This window comes from Eschrichtius robustus, chromosome 12 (genome assembly GCF_028021215.1).
Source record: "Eschrichtius robustus isolate mEscRob2 chromosome 12, mEscRob2.pri, whole genome shotgun sequence".
Classification (NCBI taxonomy): domain Eukaryota; kingdom Metazoa; phylum Chordata; class Mammalia; order Artiodactyla; family Eschrichtiidae; genus Eschrichtius; species Eschrichtius robustus.
Window position 1 is genome coordinate 57,533,059 of NC_090835.1, and position 12,744 is coordinate 57,545,802.

Below are 12,744 nucleotides of genomic sequence, written 5' to 3' on the forward strand. Positions count from 1 at the left end.
AAAAACAAAATTCAATTGAGTACATTTTAAAGATCTTATTGGCTTTAGTGAGTGGATGGGCAGCATTCGATCTAACAGATAGAAAGGAGCTCTGAGGAACTGTACAAATGAAAGACTTTTATAGGCAGAAGAGGGCAGGAACGAGGAAGTTATTCCTCATTAGGAGTTAGTCAAAAAATGGATTGGTTATTGCAAGGTTACTTTTCCTAAAGAGGATAGAGGGTTTTATCAGGCAGCTTACCTAACTAGTGCTGATCAGGAGATTCCTGATTGGCTAGTTTAAGTTTCCATTTCTGGGAGAGACGAAACTGTAATTAAGTTAAGTTTGGTGACCCAGGAATTAGCATAAACAACTCCATTTTGATTGTGCCCATTGTCTTAGTTTTAGCAGGATGTTTGAGTGAGTTCAGGGGCTGTGCAAGACTGACCCAATTCTTGCAGAAGAGGTTATGACTAGAGTTGACCCACATGGGGATTCAGCTCGAAAACTTTAGGAATTCTGGAAACCCAAGGACATTTTGTGTGTTACCCTTGACACTGTAATGCTTATTTGCAAGTAGGTGGGGCTTTCTCTGGGATTTTTAGGGGCATGACCCATGATGAGAGAGGAACTCCCTGAAGTAGCAGCATACTCTACTGTTAAGGAAACTTGCCGAGAAAGACAAGTAAGATGGCATAAAAGTGTCAGTTGGACTTCAGGTATTTGCTTATGTATATTTTGGAAACCCCAGATCGGGGCACTTTTCCTGACAAGCAGAACAATACTTGTTGGGGTAATGGGTCAGAATATTTGAAATCAAGAGTGACTCAGAAAATATAGGCTAAGGTACTACTATAATTATAAGCTATGCCCTAAATGTATCCAAAGGCCTTTGAATGATAGATAGTAAATGTTATTCATATTAACATTTTTATTACTGTATTACAAATAAATGTTAGTTTGTGCATATTTAAATAAATGTTATAAGTGAATTTTGCCTGCATTAATTGAGACTATTTTGGAGCACATAACCCAACTAAAGTTTTTCCTTCTAGTTTACTTTGAAAGGAATGTGATGTTAATTCTGGGGCATTGATGTTTTACCATGCCTGATCAAGACAAAAAAGTGAAGACCACAGAAAAATCAACCGATAAAAAACAACAAGGAATCATCACTAGGTAACTCCCTTCTGAGTCTTTGCTAATTATTAACTCAGGCAGTGACCAGCAACCAGATTTAATGGCTTTTTGAGAAATAGAATAGATCCTTGACACCTGCTGCTCTGGGGTACAGTGTTTACTGAAATGTTTGTGCATTTCTAGAGTTCTACAGAAACGTTTAGCATGTATATGTTTCAGTCTATAAAAGCAGGCCTCCAAGTGGCAGTGCTCCATGTTACTAGTGGGTAACATGACATGACTAGTTCACCTGGAGTCTTCTGTTGGTTGACATTGTGTTATTCTTTTTTTTTTTTTTAACATCTTTATTGAAGTATAATTGCTTTACAATGTCATGTTAGTTTCTGCTGTATAACAAAGTGAGTCAGCTATATGTATACACATATCCCCATATCCCCTTGTGTTATTCTTTCTCCTAGGGACTATTCAGATCTTAAAAGACTTCTGTGCCTTTTGAACGTTCAGTCAAGCAAACAACAGGTAGTGTTTTCAAAGAATGTGCGTCCATTAACGACAGAGAAATCACATGTTTCCAAAGGGATCCATTTAACATCATATGAACGATAAGTCTATTTTTCTTTGTTCTTTCGTATGTTTTGTCTTTCTTCTAGCTGTTTCTTTCATACCTGGTTCAGGTTCAGGATGCAAGACTCTGTATCCACAGCTTTTTCATTCTTTTGCTCTCATGCCTGGGGCCCACTTTATCCTCTGTTCAGTGCCATGTGTCCTAATCAGCAAAAGCATTTCAGTATAGAAACAGAGCTCTCTTCTTTTGAATGCCCAATGTTTGACTCTGCAGAGCTCTAGGGAAGTTGATTTCTCCAAAACACTGTTCATCACCTTTCCCTTCGTCTCCCCTTGCCCACTTCTCAGGCTGCCCACTTGCTACAGCACCACTTTTGATGCTTGCTGCAAATTATATCTCACCAAAAACAGGGGAAAGGAAGGAGTGAGTTTTGGCTATTTTTACAATAGCATTTTTATTTTTTTAATAGACAGAGAAAGAATGGTACTGCTGCTTGAATTTATCTCTAAACGTTTCTTTTTGGTTTAGCTTCTGTAAGACTTTAGAGAGTCAAGAGATTAGAGGCTATCCATGGAGGTTTAGGGAATAACACAGAAATGCTAATAATAATGAAGACAGCTTATTTAGCACAGTCAATTAGTAAATGGCAGGGATGGGATTTGAACCCCGGGAGCCAGACTCCAAAGTCAACTGTGGTATACTTGTTAAGTAAATTTGTTTATGAGCTCATGTGGTAATACAGCCCTACTGGCTTTTGTTATATCCACTAAACTTACCAGAGAACTACAGCATTTACAAAATTTTTTTTATTGAAGTATAGTTGATTTACAATATTATATTAGTTTCAGTGGTACAACATAATGATTCAATCTTTTTAAGATTATACTCCATTTATAGTTATTGTAAAATATTGGCTATGTTCCCTGTGCTGTACAATATATCCTTGTAGCTTATTTATTTTATACATAGTAGTTTGTACCTCTTAATCCCCTACCCCTATATCACCCCTCCTCACTTCCCTTTCCCCTCTGGTAACCAATAGTTTATTCTCTGTGAGTCTGTTTCTGTTTTATTATACATATTCGTTTGTTTATTTTTTAGATTCCACATATAAGTGATAACATACAGGATTTGTCTTTCTCTGATTTATTTCACTAAGGTTAATAATTTCTAGGTCCAACCATATTGTTGCAAATGACAATATTTCATTCTCTTTTATGGCTGAGTGAATTCCATTGTGTGTGTGTGTGCATGTGTGTGTGTGTGTGTGTGTGATATATATGTGTGATATGTATATCATCTACATAAATCTGTTGATGGGCACTTAGGTTGCTTCCATATTATGGCTATTGTAAATAATACTGCTATGAACATTAGGGTGCATGTAACTTTTCAAATTAGTGCTTTTGTTTTCCTTGGATATATACCCAGGAGTGGAATTACTGGATCATATGGTAGTTCTATCTTTAGTTTCTTGAGGAACCGCCATACTGTTTTCCATAGTGGCTGCACCAGTTTACATTCCCACCAGCAGTGTTCCCTTTTCTCCACATCCTTGCCAACATTTGTTATTTGTCGTCTTTGTGATGAGAGCCATTCTAATGGGTGTGAGGTGATATCTCATTGTGGTTTTGATTTGCGTTTCCCTGATGATTAACAAGGTTGAGCATCTTTTCATGTCCCTGTTGGCCATCTGTATGTCTTCTTTGCAAAAATGTCTATTCAGGTCTTCTGCCCATTTTTTAATCAGATTGTTTGTTTTTTTGATATTGAGTTGTATTAGCTATTTATATATTTTAGATATTAACCCCTTACTGGTCATCATCATTTGTGAATATTTTCTCCCATTCAGTAGGTTGTCTTTTCATTATGTTGACAGTTTCTTTGCTATGCAAAAGCTTTTAAGTTTAATTATATCCCATTTGTTTAGTTTTGCTTTTGTTTCCTTTGCTTTAGGAGACAGAACCAAAAAAATATTGCTACAGGTTATGTCAAGGAGTGTTTTCTTCTAGGAGTTTTATGGTTTCCAATCTTACATTTGGGTCTTTGATCCATTTTGAGTTTGTTTTTGTATATAGTGTGAGAAAATGTTCTAATTTCATTCTTTTACATGTACCTGTTCAGTTTTCCCAGCACCACTTATTGAAGAGACTGTCTTTTCCCCATTGTATATTCTTGCCTCCTTTGTCATAGATTAATTGACTGTAAGTTTGTGGGTTCTTTTCTGGGCTCTTGATCTATGTGTCTTTTTTGGTGCCAATACCATACTGTTTTGATCACTTGTAGCTTTGTAGTACAGTTTGAAGTCAAGGAGTTTGATCCCTCCAGCTTTGTTCTTTTTTCTCAAGATTGCTTTGGCTATCCAGGGTCTTTTGTGGTTCCATACAAATTTTAGGATTATTTGTTCTAGTTCTGTGAAAAATATCATAGGTGTTTTGATAGGGATTCCACTAACTCTGTAGATTGCTTGGGTAGTATGAGCATTTTAATGATATTAATTCTTGCAATCCACAAACACAGGATATCTTTTCATTTCTTTGTGTTGTCTTCAATTTCCTTCATCGTGTCATATAGTTGTGTTTTTTTTTAACATCTTTGTTAGAGTATAATTGCTTTACAATGGTGTGCCAGTCTCTGCTCCATAACAAAGTGAATCAGCCATACACATACATATGTCCCCACATCTCCCACCTCCTGCATCTGCCCCCTCCCACCCTCCCCATCCCACCCCTCCAGGTGGTCACAAAGCACTGAGCTGATCTCCCTGTACTATGCGGCTGCTTCCCACCAGCTATCTATTTTACGTTTGGTAGTGTATATATGTCCATGCCACTCTCTCACTTTGTCCCAGCTTACCCTTCCCCCTCCCCATGTCAATGTCATATAGTTTTTAGAGTATAAGTCTTTTATCTCCTCAGTTAAATTTATTTCTATGTATTTTATTCTTTTGGATGCAATTATAAATACGATTGTTTTCTTGCTTTCTCTTTCTGATTGTTCGTTATTAGTGTATGGACAAGCAACATTTTTTTGTATATTAATCTTGTATCTTGCAACTTTACTGAATTCATTTATTAGTTCTAATAGTTTTTGGTTGGAGACTATAGGGTTTTATATATATAGTATCATGTTATCTGCAACTACTGACAGTTTTACTTCTTCCTTTCCAATTGGGATGCCTTTTATTTCTTTTTCTTGTTTGATTGCTGTGGCTAGGACTTCTAATACTGTGTTAAATGCATGTGAGGAGAGTGGACATCTTTGTCTTGTTTGTGACTTTAGAGGAAAAGCTTTCAGCTTTTCACCATTGAGTATGATGTTAGGTGTGGCTTTGTCATATATGATCTTTATTATGTTGAGATATGTTCCCTATACCAACTTTGATGAGAGTTTTTATCATAAATGGATGTTGAATTTTGTCAGATGCTTTTTCTGTCTATTGAGGTGATCATGTGATTTTTATCCTTCCTTTTGTTAATGGGGTGTATCACATTAGTTGATTTGCAGATATCCTTGTGACCCTGGAATAAATCCCAGTTGATCATGGTGTATGACCCTTTTATGTATTATTGAATTTGGTTTGCTAATGTTTTGTTGAGAATTTTTGCATTTATTTTCATCAGAAATATTGGCCTGTAAGTTTCTTTTTTTGTAGTGTCTCTGTCTGGTTTTGGTATCAGAATAATGATGGCCTTGTAGAATGAATTTGGGAGTGCTCCTTCCTCTTCAATCTTTGGTAGTAGATTGAAAAGGATAGGCATTAGCTCTTCTTTGAAAGTTTGGTATAATTCCCTCGTGAACCTGTTTGGTCCTGGACTTTTGTTGGCAGAGAATTGTCTAAACTACTAATTCAATTTCACTGCTAGTGATCTGTATGTTCAGGTTGTCAATTTCCTCCTCATTCGGTCTTGGAAGATTGTATATTTCTAGAAATATATCTATTTCTTCTAGGTTTTCCAATTTGTTTGCATATAACTGTTTGAAGTATCCTCTTTAGATCTTTTGTATCTCTTTGATATTGGTTGTTATTTCTCCTCTTTCACTTCTTATTTTGTTTATTTGAATCCTCTCTCTTTTTTTCTTGATGAGTCTGGCTAAAGGCTTATCAATTTTATCTTTTCAAAAAAAAAAAAAAACCAGCATTGGATTCATTGATGTTTTCTATTGTTTTTGGTCACCATTTTATTTATTTTCTCTCTGATCTTTATTATTTCCTTCCTTCTGCTGACTTTAGACCTTGTTTCTTCTTCTTTTTCTAATTCCTATAGATGAATGGTTAGGTAGTTTATCTGAGTTTTTCTTGTTTCTTGAGATAGGCCTGTATCACTATAAACTTCCTTCTTCAAACTGCTTTTGCTGCATCCTATATAGATTTTGGAAAATTGTGTTTTTATTTTCATTTGTCTCAAGGTATTTTCTAATTTCGTCTGATCTTTTTTTTTTTTAGTGACCCACTGATTTTTTTAGTAACATGTTGTTTACTCTCCAGTGTTTGTTTTTCTATTTTTCTTCCTGTAATTGATATCTAGTTTCAAACTATTGTGGTTAGAAAAAATGCTTGATATAATTTCTATCCTCTTAAATTCGTTGAGACTTGTTTTGTGGCTTAGCATGTGATCTATCCTGGAGAATGTCCCATGTGTAGTTGAAAATAACATATATTCTACTGTTTTTGGATGAAATATCATGTATATATCTATTAAGTCCAACTGATCTAATGTGTGATTAAGACCACTGTTTCCTTATTGATTTTCTCTCTGGATGATCTGTCCATTGATGTAAGTGGGGTGTTAAAGTCCCCACTGTACAGTAATACAGTCCCTTACTGTTACTGTATTATTGTAACTTCTCCTTTTATGTCTGTTAGTATTTGCTTTATATATTTACGTGCATCTATAATAGGTGTGTATGTGTTAACGAATTTTTATCCATTTCTTGTATTGATCCCTTTATCATAATGCTCTTCTTTGTCTTTTGTTATAGACTTTGTTTTAAAGTCTACTCTGTCTGATATGAGTGTTGCTACACCAGCTTTCTTGTCGTTTCCATTTGCGTGAAATATTTTTTCCATCCCTTCACTTTCAGTCTGTTGGTGTCTGTAGTTCTGAAGTGCATTTCTTCACTAAGCAGCATATAGATGGGTCTTGTTTTTTTATCCTGTCAGCCACCATATGTCTTTTGATTGGGGCACTTAGTCCATTGACTTTTAAAGTGATTATTGATAGGTGTGTACTTATTGCCATTTTGTTCATTGTTTGCTGGTTGTTTTGGTAGTTCTTCTCTGTTCTTCTTTTTGTTTCTTTCCCTACGGTTTGATGATTTTCTTTAGTAGTATATTTGTGTTACTTTCTCTCTTGTTTTTGTGTACCTATTGTAGGTTTTTGATTTGTGGTTACCATGCGGTTTATATATATGTTGACTTATAACTATATCTACTTGTTTTAAACTGATAATTATTTAAGTTCAAACACATTCTAAAAGATCTACACTTTTTACTCCCCTCCCCCATGTTATGTCTTTTTTTTGATGTCATCTTCATGTTTATCCCTTAACAGTTTGTTGTAGTTATAGTTGATTATACAACTTTTTTTCAAATCTTTCTACTAGCTTATTTAAGTGGTTGATCCACAGCCTATACTATATATTTGCCTTTACTAGTGGAATTTTTTTCTTTCCTCTAAATTCTTACTTCTTGTTGTAGCCTTTTCTTTGCCACTTAAAGAAGACCCTTTAACACTTCTTGTAGGGTCATTTTAGTCCTGATGAACTCTGTTAATTTTTGCTTGTCTGAAAAGCTCTTTATCTCTCCTTCAATCATGAATAATAACCTTGCTGGGTAGAGTATCCTAGGTTTTAGATTTTTCTCCTTTCAGCTCTTTAAATATATCTGCCACTCCCTCCTGGCCTGCAAAGTTTCTGCAGAAAAATCAGCTGATAGCCTTATGGAGGTTCCCTTGTATGTGACTGTATTTTTCTCTTGCTGCCTTTTGAATTCTCTCTTTCTCTTGAACTTTTGCCATTTTAATTATGATATGTCTTGGTGTGGGTCTTTTTGGGTTCATCTTGTTTGGGACCCTATGTGCTTCTCATACCTGAATATCTGTTCTTTCTAAAGGTTTGGGAAGTTTTCAGCCATAATTTTATCAAATACATTTTTGACCCCTTTCTCTCGCTCTTCTCCTTCTGGGATCTCTATAATGCGGATGTTAGTATGCTTGATGTTTGTCCTAGAGGTCCCTTATTCAATAGTCACTTTTTAAATTTGCTTTTCTTTTTGCTGTTCTGATTGGGTGATTTCTATTATTCTATCTTCCAGATCACTTATACATTCTTGTGTATTGTCTAGTCTGCGGTTTATTACTTGTATTGTGTTTTTCATTTCAGGTATTGTAGTCTTCAGCTCTGACTGGTTCTGTTTTATATTTTCTAGTTTTTTTTGTTAAAATACTCACTGTGTTCATCTATTCTTTTCCCACGTTCAGTTAGCATTCTCATTAATAATGCTTTGAACTATTTACCTGGTAAAAGCATTATTAAATTATAATGCTTTGAACTCTTTACCTGGTAAAAATTATTTCATTAGTTGTTTTTTTTTCAGGTTTTTTTTTTCCTTCTTCTTTCATTTGGAACAAATTCCTCTGTCTTCTTATTTTGCTTAACTTTCTCTGTCTCTGTGAAATTACGTGAAACAGTTACCTAATCCGGTCTTGAAGGCATGTCCTTGAGTGGGAGCATACCTATGCAGTCTGTGTGTGCCTAGTGGCTTTGGTGGGAGAGCTGGATCCGATGTGAGCCCGAGGTCATGTCTTCCCCCAGAGTGTGCTGGCAGCCTCTCACTATGGTTGGAGGTGGGGCTGGAGACAGAGAGGATAGAGCCAGAGCCAGGTGTGAGCCAGGGCTTCTCCTGTACTTAGTGGCCATCACTGCTCTATCAGGGGCAGGGTGGGGCCCGAGTTGCTGGAGCAGAAGCCCTGAGGGTTGGGTCTAAGCTAGACCCACCGCCTCTATGAAAGCCAGTAAAGGCCACCCTCACTCTGTTTAGATGCTGTGCTGGGTCCAAGCTGGCTCTGTCCCCCTCCAAGTGTGAACCCTCCTCAACTATGGCAGCCTTCACTCTAGTGGGGGACTGTGCTGGATCTAGAGGGGCCAGAGCAGGCATGCAGCATGGGTTGGGGTGTGCGCTGGGGTGGTCGCGGGAAACCAGCCGGAGCCACAGGCAGCTTCAATCTGCTTCCTCTGCCTTGTTCCCATGAGTAAGCAAGCATGTGAATGTTCTTCATGGGCAGAGTCTTGGTTTCTTACAGCCCTCCTGTAGGTCCCACTGGTTTTCAAATCAGCTAAGAGGACTCATCTTTCCAGTGTCGGCCCCCAGGTCTGGGGTTCCCAGTATGTGGTTCGAACCCCTCACTCCCCAGGGAGGATCTCTGAACCCGTGATATTATCCTCCTCTTCTGTGTCTCCTCCCAGGGGCACAGGTTGACCCCATCACTTCTCCTCCAGTTGAGGCACAGAGAAGTTAATGGCTTTCTCGAGATCATACAGCCAACTAATGGTAGGTACAGATCTAACCAAATACTCCATCTTTGCAATGTGTGCCTCTAACCACTGAGATATCTTTTAAATGATTTGGGAAGTTAAATTCAAAAAATAGCTGGATAAGCATTGATTTGAAGAAAACATGGCCTTAAAATATTTTTCTCCTCTTCCTTCTTCTCTGTTTTTAAGCCTATAACCCCACCCTCGCCCCAGGAACTCTTTTCTTCTCACCTGTCTATTTCAGCATCACTTACTCTTTGTCCGTCTCCACACTGCTAAAACAGTCTTCCTGGCCCACTGCTCACTGATAGTCATGAGTGGGTGCCACACATCAAGTTCACTCTTTCTTAGTAAAGGAAGCACAGTGACTCAGCATTCAGATTTGGTTGTATCAATAGTTTCCATTCTTTCTCACTGTACATCCTAAGATGTAACCAGAATGTCAAATATTTCTACTTTTTGCTTTTTCTCAAATTTGTCCTTCTCCCAAGTTTCTTTTCTATAAAACCTTACCTATTTCCAGGACCAAGATCTAATGATAGCACCTCCATAAAAAAGCTTTCCTTTATCTTCCATTCCAGAAGTGATCCCTTTCTTCCCAAAGTACCTTCTTTCAACATTGTAGCATTATTTTTTTCTGTGCTTTGGAAAGACTTGTCTACATTTCTAATTTCCTGAGAGATTATACGTTTCCAACTTTGACTTTTGGTTCCGGTTCACTGTATCCTCTATTCGGTGAGCTCTTGGTCAGTTTTCACCAAATTGAATTGTAACTTAAAAATTAGATGACCTCATGGGTACGTATAACCACCTGGCTAGTGTAAAAGAGACACCAGTGGTGGGTTTGGGCTCTGCTTGTCCAGCTTTGAAGTCCACGCTCGCTGGATCTGTTGTGCCTTCTCTCAACACCACTCCCTTGCTAACACCTGGCAGGCTTAAAGTAAATTTAAGAGTTTTCCCCCCTTTAACCAATTTTAGAATTTGCAATCTGTTGTCTGACAAGTTCACATGGCATATCTTTTTGTAAAATATTTCACACATTTAAAAATGCATGTTTGTAATGCTTGAATTATTCAGAAAGTGCATAGTTCTAAGAAAAAAATGAAAATAACTGCTCATTTATATAAATGTCCTGAGGGTGACAAAATTCATTCTTAATTCTGTTTATAAAACTTTCATGCATTTGAGATTTTGAAATAATAAATGTTATCCTAAACACCCTATTCTCCTTTCTGTAAAATGATGCGGAGACATTTATAGGAGAAGAAAGATACTGGAGAGGATAAATCAAGAATTTGTTTATATCTTGATTGCTCCAGAAAGAGTGTAAGGTGGCTTATGAAGATATGTAAAGTACTGAGATTATCATAAAAGAAAAACAAGGTTTGGGAACAAAGTAGACTCAGAGTCCAGAGCAAATGACCATCAAAATATGCAAGTTGGCCACACATTAGGCTCTAAGATTTTTAGCAGTCAGTTTGAAAAGGGAAGCCTGAGGATTAAGGCCCACTCACCTGAATTTCTGTTCTAACAAGACCTGACCTGTCACTTACAAATGAACCAAGATGGCCAATTAAGCAGTTGCAGAGGGAAGTGTACTTTGTGGGTTTGGGCAGAGAATTACAAGAACTGGATGTCCTTCATCTGAATCTCTAATGAGCCAAGCCCTTCCTCATTGTTGCGTCTGTTTCCGTGTTCTACTTTCGCTCTCATCCTGTTTGCTCTGTGAGTCTCTGCATACCTTGCTTCACCACCTTAGAGACTGCTGTTCTGAGGACAGTTCTGTTGTCACAGAAGTGGGGACAGAGACACACTGAGGCAGAGGAGCCCCTTCATCGTAAGCAGGATAAGAATAATCATAATCCAGTAAAACCAAATACTTCAAGAAAAAGAATTGCCCCAGGGTTGTTGAAGCAAAGTAAAATCATAAAGTTGGTTGGAGGTTTCACCAGAGATTTTCACAAGTCTTGAAATAATTTGCCTTGAGCTGGAATTAAATTTTTTTCCTACATTTAAAACCATAGGGAGCTGAGAAATTGGTTTGCAATTAGGAAAAAAAAGATGAAAGAAAGATAGAAAAATAATTCATTACAGGCCCATTAATTGCCTTGAAATAAAAGAGGTCTTGATAGATGATGTGGAAAGAAAAAGTCTAAGGCACTGTTGTTGTGCTCTGAGACACCAGGACTAGGAACGGCAGTTATGGTTTCCACGGCCAGTGGACACTTGAATCCTGTAGGAGAGGCACGGGCAGTGGCTGGGTGGATTCTGAGGAGGATGAGGAGTCCACTTTTAGCTCAAGTCACAAGAAAGGACATGGTTCTTGGAAAATGGGCTGGCTGTCCTCTGGTGGAATTGCTGGGAAAGGCAGTCTGGGTGAAGCGAGTAAAATGATCAGATATCTGAAGGAAAGAACATAACACGCACTGAAGCAAAATGGTGACTAGACATTTCTGTTGAAAGTAGTGATAAATAAAGATGTAAGAAACTGTGCAATGTCTGAAGGCCTATCTACAAATTTTGTATCTATCACATAAGCAACAGAGAAGGTTGAAATTTCCAGGCAGAAGTGACATGATCAAATTTTTAGGAAGGTCCTTCACTTGAATCTCTAGTCTCTTTCCTTTCCACTCATGCTACTCAAGCTGCGCAGGGACCTGCCACTTTCTAGAGCACATGTAGTTTTTCTCTGCCTTCCAGCCTGTGTAAAAATCTGCCTGGAATACTCTGGAATATTCCGGGCATCCTGGTCCATGACCCACCCTATCTCTCTTTTACTTTCTACCACAACAAACCCTTGTTCACTCATTTTGCTGTGTGTTCTAGTGCTAGTTGACCCCCGACCCCCCCATTGGACTGTAAACTTTTTGAGAAGGAAGAGGCTGTGGCTATCCTGCTCACTATATACCCAGTGTCTCACACATCTGGCAAGTGATGTGTCTGCAACACATGCGCTGAGCAAATGAACGTGTCTGGAGATGAATCAGTTTAGCAAAGAGACTGGGGATGAAGTGAGCTTCCCATTCCACAGTAGGTAAAGTAGGTATCCCATTCCCACTGGATCTGTGAGAGGTGCTAAGAACACAAAGACAGACAGATGTGATGCTGCCCTCAGGGTGGCCAAATTCAGGGGGAAAGGCTGATGTGTCGTGCAGACGTAGTATGAGATTGTGATAAGTGCTGTAAGAGAGATTGGCACAGTAATGCCACTGGGTAGGGAGTGACTGGCTCCACCAGGGAGGCTGGGGCAGGTGATCTCCAGGAGCTGTGTGTGCTGAGCCCTGAAAAGTGGTAAGCAACTGTGGCCACAGCATGCTCCTGGGCAGGAGTGGATGCATGCTTACACTGCATGCTTTCTGGGATGGGTGACCAGTTTAATGCACCTACAACTTAGGGAGTTGTTTTTATTCACGCCAATTTTTTGTTTTTTTATTTTATGTGGACTTATAGTCAAATCTAACGTTGTAAAAGGAGATGACGCTGGGCTGAAAGACAGGGAAAGAACACAGGGGGACAGATTTTC

At 38.2% G+C, this 12,744-nt stretch overlaps 1 protein-coding gene across 10 annotated transcripts in view; it reads left to right on the top strand.

Annotated features, from left to right (window-relative positions):
* Positions 1-12,744, top strand: part of NEK10 (NIMA related kinase 10) — a 311,176-nt gene that overhangs the window by 13,138 nt on the left and 285,294 nt on the right. For 4 of the 10 annotated variants that reach the window (XM_068557350.1, XM_068557356.1, XM_068557355.1 and 1 more), the window contains exons 2-3: positions 1,036-1,159; positions 1,579-1,639. The exons of 1 other annotated variant lie outside the window; for it this stretch is intronic. In XM_068557350.1, the coding sequence (XP_068413451.1) occupies positions 1,086-1,159; positions 1,579-1,639 (135 nt within the window). In that variant the 5' untranslated portion in view covers positions 1,036-1,085. Of the gene's footprint in view, positions 1-1,035; positions 1,160-1,578; positions 1,640-9,166; positions 9,238-12,744 lie in introns of those variants that run through there. 5 more of the 10 variants (XM_068557354.1, XM_068557357.1, XM_068557359.1 and 2 more) reach the window with 4 other exon arrangements.